Here is a 21912-nt window from a genome sequence, read left to right as displayed (position 1 = left end):
AAATATCAAACATAAAGTTTAAGAAATAATCCACGATCAGGGTGCTGGGGTGGCTCGGTCAGTGAAGCGTCTGACTAGGGCTCAGGTCATGATCTTGAGGTTTGTGAGTTCGAGCCCCACATCAGGCTCTGTGCTGACAGTGCAGAGCCTGCTTGTGATTCTCTCTCTCTCCCTCTATCTCTGCCCTTGTCCCACTCTCTCTCTCTCAAAATAAATAAACTAAAAATAATAATAATAATAATATATGATCACAAAATATATAAGAATAAATTAGGCCTAAAATCTCATATCAAAAAAAAAAAAAAACCCTCTGAAAAATAGGTTTTAGAAAGTAGGAAGTGTCACTGCCTGCTAAGTTCCTTAGCGTTTTATTTTTTATGTTGATACTCAACATCAAAAAAACAAAACAAAAACAACTTAGGGGTCTCTGGGTAGCTCAGTCTGTTAAGCACCTGACTCTTGATTTCGGCTCAGGTCACAATCTCACGGTTTGTGACAGCAAGCTCTGGGTTGGGTTCTCTGCTGTCAGCACAGGGCCAGCTTCAGATCCTCTGTCTCCCTCTCTCTCTGCCCCCTCCCCTGCTCGAACTCTCTCTCAAAAGTAAACATTAAAAACTTAAAAAAAGAAAAAATGGCGTCTGACCCTTGATTTGGGCTCAGGCTATGATCCCAGGGGTCCTAGGATCAAGCCCAACATTGGGCTCTGCAATAAGCATGGAGTCTGCTTAAGATTATCTCTCTCCCTCTCCCTCTCCCTCTCCCCCTCCTCTGCTAGTGTGCCCACGCGCTCACTCTCTCTAAAAAATAAAATAATAAAAACTTAAAGCTATCTTCTGGCAGAATAAAAAAAAAAAAAAGAATTCGTATTTTTTAAAAATCTCTAGAGGAAAAAAAAGGAACCAAAATCCCGACTGTAGGACACCATAAAAAAAAAAAAAAAAAAAAAAAGACACTTAAAACTATGTTTGAACGGCATCTACAAGGGATGTACCAAAAGAATTCAACAAATAAGGGCTAAAAGTAAAAAAAAATAAAATACAAAAGGAAAAAAACATATCAAAGAAACAAACACAAGACAGTATAGATGGCACTGTTACATCAGAAAATAAGAGGAAACCTCTGCTACCAAGTATTAAAACCAATCGTAAAGCAACTGTACTTAAAAACAGTTGAGTAATAAATATAAATGAGTCAAAAGAACAGAAACAGACTTAAGTATTATAACAGCATAAAAGAACTAAGTTATAGGAGGGGTTTCTGGGTGGCTTAGTTGGTTGGGCATTCGACTCCAGCTCAGGTCATGATCCCACCACTCATGAGTTCAAGCCCCGCGTCAGGCTCTGATTTCGATTCTGTCTCCCTCTCTCTCTGGCCCTCTCTTGCTCGTGTTCTGTCTCTTTCCCTCAAAAAGAAATAAACGTTAAAAAAAAAATAAAAAATAAAGAACTAAGTTATAATAACGGTAGCCTTTGTTTGAGAGAGGGAAAGACAATACGAGCCGAGGAGGGGGAAAGAGGGAGTCTCAAGCAGGCTCTAAGCTCAGGACAGAGCCTGAGGCAGGGCTCGATCCCACAACCCTGGGATCATGACCTGAGCTGAAATCAAGAGTCGGAGGCTCAATCTACTGAGTCACCCAGGTGCCCCTAAAGGTAGCTTTTTATTTTTTTAATGTCTTTTAATTTTTTTTTTTTTTATTTATTTTTGAGAGAGAGACAGAGAGACAGAGTATGAGCAGAGGAGGGGCAGAGAGAGGGAGACACAGACTCTGAAGCAGGCTCCAGCCTCGGAGCTGTCAGCACAGAGCCTGACACAGGGCTTGAACCCACAAACTGTGAGATCCCAACCTGAGCCAAAGTCGGATGCTTAACCAACTGAGCCACCCAGGCGCCCCTAAAGGTAGCCTTTTAAATTAATGAGAAAAGGACTGTTTAGAAATAAAATAGAAGCAATTGTTGGTTATTTAGAAAAAAATATTCATTCCTTATCTTATATCCTATACTAACATAATTACAGCTGAGTTCAATGTAAAACTTAAACCATAAATGACTAAGAAGAAAATATTAATGTATTCATCTATCTCAAAGAAGTTCTTTCCAAGGACATATCTGTATGCTAATAATGATCTCACTATAAACAAAATGCAAGGCAAATGGCAAATGAGGAAAAATATCTGTAACAAAATAAAAATCATTACGAAAAGAACAAACACTCCTTACCTGTGTGGGCAAAAGACACAATCAGATCATTCACACACACACACACACACACACACACACACACACACACACAAATTCAAACATCCATTAAACACATGGAAAAAAAAAAACAACCCAAAAAACCATAACTCCCTATCATTAATAATGAAAGAAATACAGATGAAAACATCTATGTAGTAACTTGAGAGTATAAATTTGTATGGTCTTCAAACCTTCAAATACCACAAGCCAAATTATACCTTTCAAGCTTCCCTTTAAATACCTATATGTCTTAAAACTTATCCATGCTTTTCTTTTTTTTTTTTTTGAGAATTCACATTAAAGAAATAATAAAATGTATGTACCAAGATTTCTGCCCCAGGAGTAGGGGGTGAACACAACAGTCAAATTGGGTCAGTGGACTGGCCAAGCCCTGCCACTTGAGTGGCCAGAACAAAATGACGTCAATAAAAGTATCTGCATTTTAGAGCTTTTTTAGGAACCCAAAGAGATAATTATGGGTGCCTGGCCCATGGTAGGTGCCCATCAGACAGTGGTAGTGGTGGGGTGTATTTATCTGTAACATCGAACGATTGGTTCAAAATCCCTTATCTGAAATGCTCACAGTCAAACATGTATCAGAATTAAGGCTTTTTGGGATATCAAAAAAAAAAAAAAAGGTCTAGGAGAGTACCTGGTAATCAACTATATTGCTATTTCTACAGGAAAACACAGGGATATTCATTCTAAGTGAGATAAACACCAGTTCGGGTCACGTTTTGCAATCAAATGAGTTAAAAATTTTTCAGTTTTTAGAGCTTTCTGGACTTCAGATGTGACAAAAGGGATTGAGAACCCATATTTATGATAGAAAAACATTAAAATCTATCTAAATGTTATGATAATAAGGGACAGGTTGCATAAGTTATATAGCTGTAAGACGGGAAACCATACCACTTATAAAAACTCACTTTTTCGAAGAATATTTCATAAAATGGGAAGATGTTCATGAATAGTAGGTTAAAAAAAAGGCAAGATAAAAATATGCATCATGAATTCCACTTTGCAAAAGTAAATGACATAGATGTTTATAATTCTAGAATAAAAGATGCAGGAACCATACCAGGATGTTAAATCAGCCGCACTGACTCTATGTTCTTCTTTAGACTTTTCTGTATTTTCTTTTTTTCTTTTTTTCTTTTTTTTTACTTTTCTGTATTTTCTAATCTTCTACGATAATCAGGAAAACAATCCACTACTATCCTGAACCCTTTATGGCTGATGTCCCTGTGCAGGACTAGAGGATTATCATCTCTGCCCTCAAGGAATCTAGAATCTCATCTCTGGAGAGCTCTGGGCAGGACTCATTAGAACTTGATTCGGCTCATCACCTTATCTAAAGCTACCAAAAATAAAAAAATAAATAAAAAATTTAAAAAGGACTGTTCAAATGTGTTCGACTTTTGCTTTTTTTCACTGTACTCACTGAATCTCAATTATTTAAGAAATTGTTGAAGGAGAAGGAAAAGATCGCATTCAGGTTTGTTCCAGGCACTTCTCATGCAGAGGAGGGTGTGAACTTGAACTTGACAGGCCCAGCAATGCAAACCTCAGTCATTTTGTGGAGCAAATAGATGCTAAGAGGGACGGTGACATTGGAAGGGTCCCTAGTGAAGGGGCAGGCAGGAACCTCTCTTACCTAATAGACCATCAGTGTCTAAGGGGTGGCGTTTGGCCAAAGAGTTGAAGGCCTCAGTTCCCAGTGACCTGGGTGTTTCTAACTAAGAGCTGGTGTTTCTAACATCCAGGTGGTCTTCATGAACTCCTCCCACATCTAGAATTCTCCATCGGTTTAATATACAGTTTGAAAGTATTTTACACCAAAATGCTGTTTGTGACAGATTGTTATGGCTTATTATGAGACTCAATTTCAAACTTGGAACAAAGGTAAATAAATGGTTAATCAACTTAACACCTAATCACCTCAAAAAACCCGACTGGGTTGATAGTTCATCATGTTTACATAGATTCCAATAGTCTTTTTCAATTATTGCAGAGAAGAGGAGAAATCCTTGAGTAAAGCTTTTGACACACATAAATTCCAGCCGGCTGTGGCCTTAAATAAGAAGTTAACTCTCTTAGTTTAATCCCACAGAAAATTACTTGTTTGCAGGCAGATTATCCTCTGGGAATACTATTTTTTATTTGTGGGGTGCTAATCTTCCCTCCCTCCCTTGCCCTCTCCCAACCCAAAGAGGAGGAACATGAAGTAAGTGTGCATCGTCCCCTGTGCAACCGCGACCTCCGTTAAAACAAAAACCTTCCAGGAGAAAGGATGGACTTACCCTATCCCAGCTGAAGCACAGGCCCAGCCGATCAAGCTGCTTCCTCATGTGTTTAATATTACTGTGAAACAAAGGGAAGAGGGTTAGGTTTTCAGAAGGGGGAAAGCCACAAACAAACTGCACTTTGGGAATGTGAAAGAAAGCAGCAGAAGTCTAGGTTATTCGAAAGGTTTCCAGGGGGCACCTGGGTGGCTCAGTCGGTCAAGCATCCGACTTCGACTCAGGTCACGATTTCACGGTCTGTGAGTTCGAGCCCCGCGTCAGCCTCTCTGCTCTCAGCACAGAGCTCGCTTTGGATCCTCTGTCCCCCTCTCTCTTTGCATCCCCCCCCAAATAAATAAACATTAGAAAAAATCTTTAAATTAGTTTTAAATCGACTGAAGAGAAAACCCCCTAATGTACAAATTGTGGGAATCCAAAAGAAACCTGGTTTAGTGCTTATCAGTCGAAAGCTAAAATCAAAAACTGTCCAATAATTGGGATAGAAGGAAAGAAGTGAACTAATCAACTTGCATATAATAGGAAATAAGGTAATGTGTCTTTCTTTTCTCTAGGTGATCTCTGCTTAGCCAGCAATAGCTTATTTTATTTTGTTCTAGACATTTTGCAGGAAAGTGCTTGCTACGGACAACATTGGTGTCCCCCAGAAGTTCATAGGTTGAAACCTAACCTCCAAGGTGATGGTATTTAGAGATGAGGCCTTTGGCCGGTGATTGGGTCTTGTGGGCAGAGCCCCCCTGAATGGGCTCAGTGCCTTACGAAAGGGACCCCAGAGAGCTTCTTTGCCCCTTCTGTCATGTGGGGACACAGAGAGAAGATAGCCATCTATGAACCAGGAGGGGGGTCCTCACCAGACACCAAATCTGCGGGCACCTTGGTCTTGGACTTCCCAGCCTCCACAACTACAAGAAATAAACGTCTGCTGTGTATAAGCCACCCAGACCATGGTATTTTTGTTAAAGCAGCCGACTGACTAAGAGAGCACTTAATCTTCACCCGTTCCGATGAGGTAGGGGCTATGGCTATTGTTCTTTTACAGAGAGATAAACTGAGGCACAAAGACACTAAGTAATTTCCTCAAGATGATTAGCTAACAAGAAGGAAAGATAGGATTTGCACTGAGGTGGCCTGATTCAGGGCCCATCTTCTTTTCTTTGTTTCAAGTTTATTTATTGAGAGAGAGAAGGAGAGGGAGAGGGGGAGAGAGAGAGAGAGAGAGGGAGAGAATATGCATGGGGGAGGGGCAGAGAGAGAGGGAGAGAGGATCCCAAGCAGGCTCTGTGCTGTCAGCACACAGCCCAACGTGGGGCTTAATCCCACGAACTGAGAGATCATGACCTGAGCCAATATCAAGAGTCGGATGCTTAACCAACTGAGCCACCCAGGCACCCCCACCTTCTTAACTGCTATTTTCTAGTGGAGGGGTTGGTAAACTTCTTCTGTAAAGGGACGGATGGGAAATGTTTTCAGCTTTGTGAGCCATATGGTCTGTCACAACTACTCAACTCTGCCCCTGTATCATGAAAGCAGCCACGGGCAATATGTAAGCAAATGGGTATGGCTGTGTTCCGATAAAGCTTTATTTATAAAATCAGGCAGGGCCAAATGTGGCCCATGGATCATAACTTAAGGATCATTGGTCTAGTTTACGTCAATTTGGTGCCATATTTGATCCACTTTATTTGATTACCTTTTCTTCCTTCTTTCATTATTCCCATTTAATCTGGAATTAACCATAACGGAAGAAGTGGGAACTGGGGGTTAGGAGAAAAAAGAGGAAAAAAAAGGTATAGTGGACGCTCTTACAATGTAGCGTTGGGCAAGATAAAGTGAAGGGAGGTGAAAGACAGTGGACACAGGCCCTGGAACTGCCCTTCTACATCTCTAGAGGCATGGGGTATGGAAGGGCCGCCGATCTTTGTGAAAGAGGCTGATGGAGTGAGCCCAGAACATTCCACTGGGTTCTGGTACGAGGGATGGGCACTGCTGGTACACATATATGTGGAAGCCTGAGGCACAGGTGGAATTGGGAGTGTGTCCCCTACCTTGGAGAAAGCCATACCCAAAATATATTGGCCATATATTTCTACATTGAATGCCTAAGTTCCTCTTGCTCTAGCACGGCGAAGGCAAAAATTAACAGAATTTTCAGAGAAAATTACAGTGTGGGACTCAGACACAGCTCACACTATGGTCAAGAAGATGAGAAGCATTGTAGACATTGAACAAACGTAACCCTCTCCTTCTTTTGCCTCCCAAATGCAAATCCTCAGGGGAAGAATAACTTTGCAAACAACAAAGCATCAGACGGAACACATCAATGAATACCCAAAACCTTCTTTGTCATTTCCTAGCAAAGAATACAGCAGGCTAAAAGCCAAACGCCAATATACACGACGCTGTTTATCGCCTGGCAGACTGCAATGTTTTGTTTGCTTGGCTCTCTGTTTCTCATACCCAGATTAGTACACATGTTTAAGGTTTCTGTGTGTGTTTGAATACGCCTATAAACACATACCTTTGCGTCCAACTTTCTGGATGTAGATTCCGCTCGATTGCTGCATTTTCGGCAGGCAGTCCAAACGCATCCCATCCCATGGGGTTGATGACCTAGCACCCAGAAGAGAAACATAGGTCATGGCAGATTGCTAAAACCTCTATCAAAAAATAAATAAAAATAAATAAATAAATAAATAAATAAATAAAACCTCTATCAGCATTGTCTTCTGGGCAATTAATAGGCGTTCTCTCCTACTAACATATCCCTTTCTGGATGATTCCAAACGATGCTTTTGAAAGCCAGTTGGCTACTATGACGTATGCAGAGGAGAGAATTTAGAAGGTTATATACTGTGGTGCCAACAGCAATTTTCTCTGAGTGGACTATTTTTCGTGACTACGCTTTCCTTCCTTCTTCTTCTGGTCTGTATTGTCTCTAATGAAACCAAGCTGCTTTCCTGAAATTAGAGTTTCTTGTGATTTCAAAAGTATGTACATATAAAAATGTACAGGCCTTTAAAATGCTCACCTCATATTAGTATCTTCCACTTAAGGAGCCGTGCTGTCCGATATGGTAGCCACTAGCCACGTGCCGTTGTATAAATTTAAACTTAATTAAAATGAAAAATTCAGTTCCTCAGTCGCACTAGCAACCTCTCAAGGCTGCAGCAGCCACTTTGAATCACTTCCTGTGAGATGTTCCCATTCTCTGAAGAACAGGGAGGCCTAAAATCTCAGAGCTCAAAAAGGTTTCTGAGATAGGTCCTCCACCGTCGCCCCCCTTTAATTTGACAGTTTAAGTAACTGTGGCCCAGCGAGAGTGAGCAGCCTCCCTAGATCACACCAGGAGTGATTGACTACCTTAGGCCAGGATGGGCCAGTAAAGCATCCATTTCGGCAAATGGACAACCCGTTACGTAGCTCAGCTCGCAGCTTCCACACCAAGTTCCGTCAACCTGACTTACGTGCTGTGAACAGGAACCATGGCTTGACACACGTACTGTGGTACCAAGGGACAGTCTCGCTTGTGGTCATACAGACGACCTGAGCTTTTGTTCACACACATTTCCTCGGGACAGTGACCAATACTCGGAGGCATTTACTGCCACTACCTCATCACGCGTGAGCACCAAAACAGGACATTTTCCACGAGAGAAATAGGTCTGGTTTTCTTTTATTAAAAAAAAGTATCCCTGGGGCGCCTGGGTGGCTCAGTCGGTTAAGCGGCCGACTTCGGCTCAGGTCATGATCTCGCGGTCCGTGAGTTCGAGCCCCGCGTCGGGCTCTGTGCTGACAGCTCGGAGCCTGGAGCCTGTTTCAGATTCTGTGTCTCCCTCTCTCTGACCCTCCCCCCGTTCATGCTTTGTCTCTCTCTGTCTCAAAAATAAATAAACGCTAAAAAAAAATTAAAAAAAAAAAAAAAGTATCCCTCTGATATTTGGAGTAATGCATTTTCACCATAAATAACCGGGTACACAGAGAAAAATATACAGGAGAAAACAAAACTCACTTGTAACTCTACCATACAGCCATACATAACCAGTTAAATTTGGCAAATTTATATCCAATTTTTAGAGATCGGGATCATATTATTTACGTATGGGTTTTTTGTTTGTTTGTTTGTTTGCTTGAGCTCTTATTTCTTTCCCACCATGCACCTGGAGCTTTCTTCCACCTTTCTGTCTGGCACGAGAACTCTCTGAAGTGCACATGAGTATCGCCCATGACCATCTCTGCCTCGGGTCCTTAGGCACCCATGACTTGAAGTGTCCCTAACTGGACTCGTCTCCCCTCCCAGCCGCCAGATCTGTTCTCCCCCTAGCCCCACTTAACAGGAAGCAGGAAGAAAACAGGCATGCCCCTTCCAGGGAGTAGAGCCACTTGTCTTAGAGTCCCCATTCTGCTGGGCACATTACTTTTTAAATGGGTTTTAGGAGTCTGCTGGAATCATTCCATCTAAAGACAAAGACCATGCACCTAACCCAAATCAGAGCCGCTCAAACCCCTCTGGCTAGTGAGTGGGAAGTGCCTGGAGAGGCTCGCTCTTCAGGAGGCTGTGTGGCCGGCGGGGGCCAGCCCCAAACCCAAGCCTGCCGTTCACTGGCAGTGGGACCCGAGGCACATTACTTACTCCACTCGTGACTGAGAGCGGCCACCTCGCATCGTGGACGTGCCGTGCCGTGTCAGCGGCACACCCAGCACGGTGCCCAGTACGGGCACCCCATACGTGGCAGCGCTGGCAATCGGCCACCTGCCACCTGGTCTTCAGCACCCACAACACTGCCCACCACTGGCTCCCCCGTCAAGACCTCAGCCGGTCTCTTTGGCCACATTTATCTGGATGGCTATGATAGCAGGCGGGGAGACGCCCTGACCTCACCCACGTCCTCAGCCCTGTGCCTTCCTGAGCGTGGGCTGCTTGTGACAACCGTCTGCAGCACGCTGGTGTCGGGCACTAGAAGTTCTTAACCGAACCGAACAGAACGTGAGGTTCAGAGGGCCAGTCATCTATTTGGCCTGCTTTTCCATAAAAGGAAAAGTCATTCCTGCAAAATCAATGGCTCGTATCAGGTGCTTCGCTTGAAAGTAGCCCAATCGTTCCTGCCACGCGGGCCGAAGCCGGGGGAGTCGCCGGGTAGCCCACGAGGAGGCAGCCACCCGGGCCCTGCCTCTGGCTGCGCCTGGCAGGGTCACATCGCCTCGTGGACCTGGCCACCCTGGGGGTGGTGGTGAGTCTGACCCACTCGCGTGTGCTTTCTGGAAGAGATTCAGGCTCGGGGAACACGTAGCCCTGCGGGCACCTCAGCTTGCTATCGCTCTGGGAGAGGCTGGTCTTGCAGCATCCCGCTGGGAAGCCCTGGATTTCTGGCCTGAGGTGACGTGACTCCCAGGCGACCCCACCGCCACCTTCGGTGCCTCGGTCCACACCCCTCCTGAGCTCAGTCTGAACCGGGTCCTTTCTTCCTTCTTAACGGGATGTTTCCCAAGGTACAACCGTTAATACGAGCTTGTTTTGACAAATGAAACAATCGGGGCGCCCGGGGGGCTCAGTCGGTTAAGCGTCCTACTTTGGCTCGGGTCATGATCTCACGGTTTGTGAATTCGAGCCCTGCGTCAGGCTCTGTGCTGACAGCTCGGAGCCTGGAGCCTGCTTTGGATTCTGTCTCCTTCTCTCTCCGCCCCTCCCCACTTGTGCTCTCTCCGTGTCTCAAAAATAAATAAATGCAAAAAAAAAAAAAATTTTTTTTTTAACAAATGCAACGATACAACACGTGATACATCAAAAGCAAAGCTGACCCTCTCCCTGTGGCCCCGACCCCCATTCTCAACTCTTTGACTTACCTGAGAACACCACCAGCCTCTGAATCTTTCCACGTCGTTCTCACTCAAGCATAGATATACAAATATGCGTACACGTATATGGGAGCCAGATGGGTTATGTTTTTCGGAAATAGAACCTGATATACGCTATTTTATGACCTGCGTTTTTTTTCGTTTAACATATCATGTACAAAATACGTATGTGTGTGTGTGTGCGTGTAAGCACATGTGTATGGCTTTTGAAAACATCCTGACATTCCCCCAGGAGTATCTGTTCTTTGAAGTTTTAGGAAGCCGGCCAGACACAACCCAATCTCGTTGATCTTCCAGACCCGAGGTCTCCCTTCCTCTTGCTAAATGTGGCAGACCCAAAATGCCTCATCCTCCCCAACAGCGGCCTCCCCTTCTGGAAACTGCTCCTCCTCTAACTTCACACAGTCCCGCTGGGGGCTGCCAGTCGCAAAATCCGTCCCTCCGGTTACCCGTGTCTGAACCCTTCTCTGGGCTTGTCTGTGGTCTGTAGGGCGTGGGGGCAACAAAGACGGGGAGGGCAACAGCACACTCTTGGCTCCTTTCTCCTTGGCCAGGAGGAACAAGGATACGAGCCCAGGGCTCCTCGTGAGCCCACCTTCCGCCTGGAGGAGATGTCGGAAAAAGCACAGCTGGCGTGCACACTGAGACTGGGGGCACAGGCAGCCTTCAAGGACCTGGTCCCCATCCCCATGGGCCTCTTCCTGCAACATTTCCCTTTGATTCTGTGAGACACATCAGGATCTGTAAAAACACACCCACCCCCTCCCACCCCCCGTTTTTGGCTAAGCCGGTCTGACCTGGGTTGCAGTCCATGGTGGCCAAGAATCCTAAGTAAAACAAACACTCGCGAGGATATAGCTTTCTCTTTAGCATTGCTTAATCCATAGATGAAAAACATTCCCTTGTAACAACTGTTAAGCATCACAGCCTTTCCTCTCTTTAAAAAGAAAGAAGAGAGAGACAGAGAGAGGGAGGGAGAGAGGGGAAGGAAGGAAGAAAGGAAGGAAGGAAGGGAGGGAGGAAGGAAGGAAGGAAGGGAGGAAAAGGAAGGAAGGAAGGGAGGAAAAGGAAGGAAGGGAGGAAGGAAGGAAAGGAGGGAGGGAGGGAGGAAGGGAGGAAGGAAGGAGGGAGGGAGGGAGGGAGGAAGGAAGGAAGGAAAGAAGAAAGGAAGGAAGGAGGGAGGGAGGGAGGAAAGGAAGGAAGAAGTCCCATTTTGGGGCTTTATGCTGGATTACTAGAAAGTTCTGCAATGCTTCCACAGACGACACAGGAGTGCACCTTCCAGCTGTGCTTCAATTCTCCCGAGGCTGCTTCACTGGCAGAAAAATGGAACTGTTGTGTAACTGTTCCACGAGAAAGGGGAAAACTTAATTACCACTTGGTTTCTTTGTTGGAACTGCCAAAATGGCACTGGTTCAATGCTCCTGCCTATTAACATTCTGTTAGATGCTGTCCGTATTTTTAAATAAAGTCAATACAGAGACGGTCACAAAAACCAGTCTGGATTTACGTAATATTTTTCTATTTTTGTTTTCAGATGAAATTAGCATGAAAAGAGTCTTAGCCCACATGTTACCCAAGCTGTCTATGAAAATAAAGTTAGAAAATCTTAAAGCTTCTTAATATTTCATTCTTACCAAAGCCTGACAAAAAGCAAACGCCTGCCCTAGAATACAGCCCGCGGGAGGGCTTTTCCGCATCTTGAAGTCAGAACAGTTGTTTCCGCCATGGGCCAATCACTGGAATAAAGGTCCCGTGAGCCAACTCTCTATGGAAGAGGAAAGGGTCCCATCGCTCCGGTACCTGGGTTTCCAGAGACCCAGGGGCCAAGTGCAGAGCTCACTCTTGTGCTAGAGAGGATTCACTACCGTCAAGAGGGAACCGAGGGGAGACCTCGAACAAGATCATGAAATAACAGAGCCTGTCCCCTCCTTCCAGGCAGCAGATTCTATGTGCTGGTCAAATTGTTACAGCCCATCTATGTAAAAGACACGTGTCAGGTGATTTCTATGCCAGCCTCGTTCACCTCTTGGTCTCTTGGCCACCACATCAAATACCTCCATTCCAGGTACGGGATGCCCGCTTTCTCGCCTGTGGTTTCCTATGGCCGAGACTATCTACAACGTTCACCGGGAGAACTCTAAACTCTCCTTTTTGGTTCTGAAATTCCTATTCCTTTCTATCACCGTAACTTGGTTTATTTATTTTTTAAAAAATTTTTGTAAATGTTTATTTATTTTTGAGATAGAGTGCGAGCAGAAGGGGCAGAGAGAGAGAGGGAGAGAGAGAATTCCAATGAGAGCTGTCAGCACAGAGCCCAATGCAGGGCTCCAACTCAAACCGTGAGATCATGACCCAAGCCAAAATCAAGAGCCGGATGCTTCACTGACTGAGCAACCCAGGCGCCCCATAACTTGGTTTAATCCTCCCACAGTTCCAATAAGTAACTATACCTACAGCTCACACATGCCAACTAGGCAATTTGGCCTAAAAAACAAAGCCAACATCTGGATTTATATGTTAGGGTCACCTGGGCTCTCTCAGTTCCCTGGGAGTTAATTCTTCTTGGATAGGAGTGCTTTCTTTTCTTTTCTTTTTTCTTGATTTTATTTCTAATGTTTATTTATTTTTGAGACAGAGTGTGAGCCGGGGAGAGTCAGAGAGAGAGACAGAGAGACACAGAATCCGAAGCAGGCTCCAGGCTCTGAGCTGTCAGCACAGAACCCGACACGGGGCTCAAACCCACAAGCCGAGAGATCATGACCTGAGCCGAAGTCGGATGCTTAACCGACTGAGCCTCCCAGGTGCCCCTGGACGGAGTGCTTTCTGCAAAAAAAAAGAATAGAGACAAAGCCCTAGCAGCTCTAACTTGGAAATCTAGAAAATAAACTTCCAGTGTGTGAAAAAAAACATCATTTCCTGCTGTTCTTCTAACAAACACTCTAAACTCTTCTCACTTTTAATTGACGTCAAGAGACACAGCACAACATCCCCAAAACTTGGAAGGGCAGGACACCATCACCACCTCCAGACCAAGGGAACAAAGGTGGAAAGGGGAGGTGACAGCCGAAAGGCTGAGATCAGGTATAGAAACCGAAACAGGTGGGTCTGCCCAGATGGAACCAGATCGGTGAAGAAGACACTAGAAATTCTCTGGCTTCTCTTTTCCTCCTGCGTGCCAGTCTTGCCAGTTTCTTTTCGTCCCCAACCAGCTGGAGGCCAGCTGACACCAGGGCTTGGGGGACGTGGCCTGCAGGGGTCATCCTGCTACGAAAAGCAAAGCAGGGGCTGGAGCTGACAGCGAACTGGCCACGGGCCGCCCAGGAACTCCAGCAAGGCCACAAACCTACCATGACTTGGGGTATCAAAGGGGAGTCAGGGACAGCTACTGAAGAGGAGAAAACACAGGGGTCAGAGACCTGGCAACTCAGACCAGAGCTGGCCAGAAGGCAGGGCCTGGGAGCCGGGGCTAGGCCAGCCTCTGGTGTGGACAGGGCCACATGCCCATGGCTCACCGTGACAGGGCCTTCCGCCTCCCTCTGAACGGAGCCGTGGGCGTCTCAGGGTTGGCAGGCCGGATGGATGGCAAGCGGACTGGCAGAAAGGCATACAGGGGAGGGCACAGTTACATGCGACAACATAAGGCTCTCAAGGGACTTAGCCTGGAACATGCCAGAGATCACGGCCCAGAAGGGCCTGGTCAGGAGCGGGTGGTCAAAGGGGCCCACAACCTCATCTATGCTAGATTTCTTCTCTTTTTAATGTTTATTTATTTTTGAGAGAGAGAGACACAGAGATAGAGACAGAGTGTGAGTGGGGGAGGGACAGAGAGAGAGAGGGAGACACAGAATCCAAAGCAGGCTCTGGGCTCTAAGCTGCCAGCACAGAGCCCAACATGGGACTCAAACCCACGAGCTGTGAGATCACGACCTGAGCTGAAGTCGGACACTCAACCGACTGAGCCACCCAGGCGTCCCTGTATTTCTTCTTTTTCAAGGGGGTGGAAATATGGAATTGTATGTACAAGTTAAAAATACATTTTTTAAGAAGGAAAAAAAAAAACCAAGGACAGGCAAAGGAACGGTTCTTCCTCCGACACAGGAAGTAAGATCCAACCAAGGTAAGGAAACTTTTTAAGGTGGACCAGAATGAAGCTGGGGCAGCTGGCCGCCTGCCCTCCGGACGGCAAGAGAATTAGCACAGTTGTTACTACAAAAGGGCCGGCCAATCCCCTCGGAAGGACCAGCTTTCTGGCCTTCTCATCATGAAACAAAACTTCATATTTGAAACCAACTGAGCTTCTAACTGAGAGCAACCATGGTTACCGCTGCTCAAAAAATTGCTATTTTCAGAGTGTCATAGTTTCCCTGGACTAGATTCAACACTTTATTTCCAAGAAATGAAGACACATACCATTTAATGTTGTTCAGCAGGTGTTAATAACCCCCCATTTTTACACACCTGTGGAGCAAAACCAAGTGAATGCTCCAGAGTAAAAAAAAATCCAAACGACGGTACCGGTACTGAGGCCCAGGGCAGACCTGCCCCGGGAAGGCGGATGAATCAGCCACTTTCTAATCAAGATACTGGACCAGCGATCATTCTTCCCTTCAAATTACACGGGAGAGGATGAGCCCTGGAAATCCGCTCTCTACTTCTTTAGAAGCTACAGAGATTCGAAAATTTGAAAACGGAAGGCCACGCAGTGCCCCTCGGGGCGCTTCGTGAACACCCGCGGCCCGGCTGGCAGACGGAAAACCAATGACACACGTGTAATTGTGCCCTTGCTCACAACTCCCCTCGCCTCCTCGCATTTGCGGGTCATCACATTAGGATCAGGCAGCTGTCAGGCCCAGAGCCTCCATTTTCCTCCTCCTCCTCTACAGCAAACAGCAAAGAGGCCCAAGCAGGAAACCCGACGCGGGCAGCACCCGGAGGCCTCTGGCCTGAGACACAGGAGTCCAAGCCCAGGCCTATGGGGGAGACCGGGCATCCTGATGCCTTCATCACTCTGCCTCTGTCCCAGAGGGTGCCAGGAGACCAGCCGGGGTGGGAGCTGGGTCGTTTTCTTTCCCAATCCTCTGTGCATACAACATATGAAAACACGACAAAATCACCGTCTGTGCTAAGCTTTAAATGTGTCATCAGACGTTATATGAGTTCAAGAAGAAGCCAATTGGCAGTGCAGTCTTTTCTGATTTTTGAAAGACAAGAACTGATGATCTCTGGCTTCAAGAAGCCCCTGCTAAAACATCCAAACGTCAGGACTAACTTCTTCTCGCTACCATTAATTGGGTTACACGAGGAAACTGCATGACCGTTTTTCTCACGATCACCTCACAGGAACCCTGCCACAAATCTGTGAGGTGGGACGGGCAGGTGTCATCACCGCATTGACTAAAGCCCTCATTCCAGATCGATTCCTCACCTCCAAACCACCTGTCTCTCCATTTACAAAGTCCGCATCTAACCTGGGTGTGTCCGTGCCTGGTTAGCTCTTTGTGGCGTCAGCTTTCCCCAAGAGAAAGGTGATGGCCATGGCTTTTAGGCCCGTCTCCATGAATGAGGGAGAGCATGGGGGTCACACCGACCCACCTGTCTCACCTCCTGTCTCATTTCTTCCCTTTATGCACGACTTACTTGCTACTATTGAGGAAACCAAAGAAAAAGCTATTTTGAACTTTCCAAATCATCATTCTCACGCATTCTCAGCCCCAAATTACAACTTGTGGTCTGGCCAGGCTCACAAAATCAAGGACAAACCACAGACTGGGAGAAGACATCTGCACTGTGTTTAACCAGCAAAGAATCAATAATGCAGACTGTATAAAGCATTCTACAGAGGAACAGGAAAAAGACCAACAACCCAAGAGGAACTTGGCAAATAATGCGAGCAAGCCACTCGGAGAAGAAGAAAATTAAATACAACAAACATATGAAAATATCCCCGCCTCACTAGGACAGTACTCTGGAAAATGTAAATTAAAAACAAAATTAGATGCCGTTTCCCATATGACAAATTAGCACAGGCTAAAACGGCATTCATTGCTGGCCTCAACAGTTGGGAAAGTGATGTAGAAAGATGGAGTGAGGCGGGGCGCCTGGCGGACTCAGTTGGTTAAACTTCCAACTTCCGCGCAGGTCATGATCTCGTGGTTCATGAGTTCAAGCCCCGCGTCGAACTATTCAACAGTATTAAACAGTAAGAAAGTAAGAAAGAAAGAATACCAATAATACACAACACTTTCAGAAAACAGGAAGAAGGGAACATCCAGTTTGTTTTACGAGCCAGCATAATCCCGATAGCAAAACCAGATGAAGACATTAGAGAAGAAAATTACAGAGGCGTCTGGGTGGTTCAGTTGGTTGACAGCCAGACTTCAGTTCAGGTCATGATCTCACGGTCCTTGGGTTTGAGCCGTGCGTCGGGCTCTGTGCTGATAGCTCAGAGCCTAGAGCCTGCTTCGGATTCTGGGTCCCCCTACCTTTCTCTCTCTGCCCCTCCCCCGCTCGTGTGGCGTTCACACTCTCTCACTCTCTCTCTCTCTCAAAAATAAATAAACATTAAAACATTTTTAAGAAGAAGAAAATTACAGAGCAGAACTCTCAGGAACATAGGGAGATTAACCAATTATATACAGCAATACATGCATTAAAAAAATAGTAACATTATGACCAAACGAACACGGGAACACAAGGAACACAAGGTTGGTCTAAGATTTAAAAGAAATCAATCGACCTATCACATTAACAGAATAAAAGAGAAAAACTATATTCCATCTCAATATACGCAGAAAAGGCATTTCACAAAAACCAACACCCAGTTACGATAAAAATTCTCAGCACCCTAAGGAGTAAAGGGAAACTTTCTCGACCTGATAACGAGTATGCAAAAGACGGAGTGGAACAGGAAAAGTTGTGGAATGCACAGGGAGGGGGAGGCCAAAATGCAGGAGGAGAGTCTGGAATGTGGGGTCTTGCGCTGGGAGTAGAGTGTATTCCAGAAGGGGAGATGCTCTACTGCATTGCATGTGGCTGAGGTGGAGAAAGTTGAGGACAGAGGCATTTCTGTGGAGGTCACTGGTGGCCTTGTAGACAGCAGAACTGCTGCACGGGTCCCTCCGCCTTTTACTTCCCACACTGTTCTTCGTGTACCTTAGAATTATTTCACATACTTCCACTCAAGAACAAAGCAAAATAATCAACATGTTAACAAGTTCCAGAAAAAGGCAGAGCTTACCGGGCTTTCCTTAGGCCCACTGACTGATGCTGAACCTAAGACTCTGATAGGTCTATTTAATACGATAGAAATCCCAGGGTTTAGAATAAAGCTGGCAGGGCACCTGGGTGGCTCAGTCAGTTAAGCATCTGACTTCGGCTCAGGTCGTGATCTCACGGTTCATGGGTTCGAGCCCCGCGTCGGGCTCTGTGCTGACAGCTCGGAGCCCGGAGCCTGCTTCGGGTTCTGTGTCTCCCTCTCTCTCTGCCCCTCCCCTGCTCACGCTCTGTGTGTGTCTCTCTTTCTCAAAAATAAATAAACATTTAAAAAAAGAATTAAAAAAAAAAGGATAAAGCTGGCACTCAATGACTATATAGTGAATAAATGAATGAATACACATGTCAGACTCTGTTGTTATTCCAGATTAGATATTCCTTCCCTCCCTAGAGTGAGGACCATTGAACTTGACCTGAATCCTCCCCTGCTCCATCTCTGGAACTAGTCCTGACACTGGGAATGGATTTTAAAACAACAGGAAGCTCAACAGGTTTTCACGTTGTTGACAGTTACAGCGAGATTTGTTTCTCTTTTGCCATATCACTTAAAAACCGGCTGGACACGTTTTCACCAAGTTTGGAGTGCTAGACAGGATGATCTGACTTAAATATGGCTTATGAAAATTAACAAGGAGTTAATTTCAGCAGAACCTGGACGATGCCCCAAAAAGCTCATCATCTCAAACAGAACAACTGAAAGTCAGAAACAAAGCGAGCCCTAGATGCACTGTAAACCAAATAGCAAAGGGTGGTTTTAGGGGCGACCTGGGTGGTTCTGTCGGCTAAGTGTCCACTTTGGGTCGGGTCTTGATCTCACAGTTCATGAGATCGAGCTCTGTGTCAGGCTCTCTGCTGTCAGTGCAGAGCCTGCTTGGGATCCTCTGTCCCCACTTTCTCTCTCTCTCTCTCTCTCTCTCTCTCTCTCTCTCACAAGTAAAAATAAACATAAAAAGAAAAGACTTTAAGTTTAAAATAAAAAAGTGGTATGAGGCAGCCATCAAATCATAGGATGGGTAAGAAGATGTAACTGGGTGCAGTGTGCTCCAGGCCAAAGAGAGTAGGGTTCACTTATTAAATGGCAGTGACTGACCTCCCAGAGTAAATCAAATCAATGTAAATAATAACCACATGGGACGCCTGGGTGGCTCAGTCAGTTAAGCGTCTGACTTTGGCTCAGGTCATGATGTCACATCTCAGCTGACAGCTCAGAGCCTGGAGCCTCCTTCCAATTCTGTGTCTCCCTCTCTCTCTGCCCCTCCCCCACTCACACCCTGTCTCACTCTCAAAAATAAACAAAAACAAAATTTTCTTTTCATTTTTTTTAAAATTTTTTTAATGTTTTTATTTATTTTTGAGACAGAGAGAGACAGAGCATGAGCAAGGGAGGGGCAGAGAGAGAGAGGGAGACACAGAATCCGAAGCAGGCTCCAGGCTCTGAGCTGTCAGCACAGAGCCCGACGCAGGGCTCGAACTCACAGACTGTGAGATCATGACCTGAACTGAAGTCGGATGCTTAACCGAGCCACCCAGACGCCCCCCAAAAAAATTTTTTTAATAAAATAAAATAATAATCACAGCTAACACTTATGAAGGGATTATTGTCATGTCACACACATGTACCATCTCATCTAACCCACACAACAACCCCATGAGGCAAGGATTGCTGTTATCCCTACTTAAAAAAGGAGGAAAGGGGGCGCCTGGGTGGCTCAGTCGGTTAAGCGTCCGACTTCGGCTCAGGTCATGATCTCACAGTCCGTGAGTTCGAGCTCCGCGTCGGGCTCTGTGCTGACAGCTCAGAGCCTGGGGCCTGTTTCAGAGTCTGTGTCTCCCTCTCTCTCTGCCCCTCCCCTGTTCATGCTCTGTCTCTCTCTGTCTCAAAAATAAATAAACGTTAAAAAAAAAAATGTTTTTTTAAATTTTAAAAATGAGGAAAATAGGATTCAGAGCCATGAAATGACTTGTGCAAGGTCACTCAGCAAGAAGGTGGCTGAATGCGGTTCAAATGCAGGTTGTCCAGCTCCTGGACCCAGCCTGACTTGGCCTCCAGTTACTATAGGGGTCTCTGTTTTGTCCCTTGGGTCTGAGGAGCTCTGGGCCTGGAGCTCTGCCTTGGGCTTCCTCTGGAACATCTCATCCCATCCAAGGGAATCAGAATCCCACCTACACCCCCTCAACCACCTGTACCCTATCATAAATGTACAATTTTGCCATAAAAGCTTACACCTTCGGCAATTTACATGCACTCGCTAATTGTTCAAAATAAGTTGGCGTGTAAAAAAATCCATCAGATAAATCTAGTTAAAGAACCACAGCAAGAATCATTCAGCGAGAATGATACTTGAGGCAAACAGCCAGCTCACTCTGCACCGTCCCTTTCTAATAAACACAGCAGCGATGATGGAAAGCAACGTCTGGGGAAAATAACACCCGACAGAAACCAGGAAGACGAATACTTTTGACTATTAAAGTGGAACGCTGATCTCTGCATCTGACACTATAAAGTTATGAACTCTTCAATTGACAAAGAGCCGTCGTAACTTGACTTCCTTTTTAGGAATACCTCTTGCCAAAGTCAGTTCAGCATCAATTTTCAAACCAATTGTGACAACTGACGCGCGTACCTCTCTGAAATCGTGACAAAGAACTGGGAGGTGGCAGGTATGGGCCCCAGCAGGTTAATCACAGCAGCAGCCACTGGGAGTGCCAGTGAATGTTTAACAACTGCCTCTCTGGAGGAACAAGCCCAGATTTGGAGCACTTGCTGATTTCCAGGGTATGAATATTCCCGCCGTGGCTGGATTTCAAGCTACTGAGGTGACCGATAAACACGGAGTTGGGCAGAGATGGGCACAGTGGGCTCTCAGGAGATGTTGTGAACAGGGTCCAGCCAGCCGCTCGCGATCGCCAATATTTATGGGTTACGTACTATGTGCCAGGCATGCGCTAAGTGCTTCACAGCTATCCTCTTTGAATCCTTGTAACAGGCCAATGGGCAGGTACCGTTTTATTCTCATTTTACAGATGAGAGAAAACTAGGTCTTAGAGAGGTTGAGTAGCTAGTCAAAGGGCACACAGCTGGCAAGCGTTAAGAGCTGGCATTCAAATCCTGGCCATCTGGCTCAGTGGCCCATGTTGTCGACCCCTCTTTAACCCTGCCGCTCTGTAAGTGGTTAAAGAAGGTATCGCGATCATCCCCACCTCGTTCTACAGATGACACGTTGCTAAAGAGTAAAGAGTAAGCTTTGGGGGTTAACGGGCGATGGGGTAAAAGGGACTGACTCGCAGCAGCCAAGGAAGGGCCTTTCTCTTCCTCTTCCGGTAAATTTAACCTTGTCCTTCAAAACCCATGCCAGACGTTTCCTCTTTAACGGAGCCTTTCCCAACTGTCCCAGAGGCACTACTCCCCAGATAGCTTTTCCTTGCAAAAATTTTAAGTTTTCCCTTGTAAGATAACCATGCTCATTAAAGAATATCAAAGGGAACAGCAAATATCAAATAGAAAGCGGAAAATCTCTTGTGGCCCCACTTCCTCCCCACAGCATTTGATCCATATTTGTTCTACGGGATTCAGCCCCCTACACGGTGACTATCTATTATGTGTTTCACTCTCACGGGACGGTGAACTTCTGAGAAGATGTCCCGTGTTACCAACATTTGCAGCTACATTTAGCCCCACCCCCACCCCCTCTCCGTCCTCATCCCTGCACAACACCAGACATGTGGCTGCCCCCCCCCCACCGGCCCCATTAACCCAGATGCTTCATCATGTCTTCTGACGTGGAAAAGGAAACGCTAAGCTTCTGTGGTTATCTTCGAAGCTGTCGTAATCTTAACCAAAATCGGTTTTCTTCGTTTGCCTTGAACACACTGACAACGTTCTTGCCGTCCTCGGTGGGGCGGACGGGGGGGGGCCGGCCTTGCAGCAGGCATCTTTCCTTACCTGCATCCCTCTCATCTTCTGGAACCGTGCAATGGTGTCGCTGATGGTGTATACGCGCACGTGGCCCATGTGCAACTTTCCGGAAGGGTAAGGGAACATGGAAAGCACGTAAAACTTGGGCTTTGATTTCTGGGAAAAGAATGACAAAGAATGACAGTGAGTATATCTTAAGCATTTACGGAGACCCTGCATGCACACAGTATTTTGGCACTGTACTCAAGGTAAATAATTTAACATTTTTTAAAGTTTCCTTAAAAAACAAAAACAAAAACAAAAACAAAAACAAAAACAAAAACAAAAA

The 21912-nt window shown here is 45.8% G+C and overlaps 1 protein-coding gene across 1 annotated transcript in view; it reads right to left on the bottom strand.

Annotated features, from left to right (window-relative positions):
• Window positions 1-21912, bottom strand: part of LARS2 (leucyl-tRNA synthetase 2, mitochondrial) — a 168846-nt gene that overhangs the window by 134544 nt on the left and 12390 nt on the right. Inside the window, exons 3-5 of the mRNA XM_049642506.1 lie at window positions 21612-21740; window positions 7059-7150; window positions 4541-4601 (exon numbers count right to left, since the gene is read on the bottom strand). Coding sequence (XP_049498463.1) covers window positions 4541-4601; window positions 7059-7150; window positions 21612-21740 — 282 coding nt within the window. The remainder of the gene's footprint in view (window positions 1-4540; window positions 4602-7058; window positions 7151-21611; window positions 21741-21912) is intronic.

Source organism: Panthera uncia, chromosome A2, assembly GCF_023721935.1.
Source record: "Panthera uncia isolate 11264 chromosome A2, Puncia_PCG_1.0, whole genome shotgun sequence".
In the NCBI taxonomy this organism is placed as follows: domain Eukaryota; kingdom Metazoa; phylum Chordata; class Mammalia; order Carnivora; family Felidae; genus Panthera; species Panthera uncia.
Note: the sequence above shows the minus strand (reverse complement) of the source record. Positions and strands in the feature narration are given on the sequence as shown.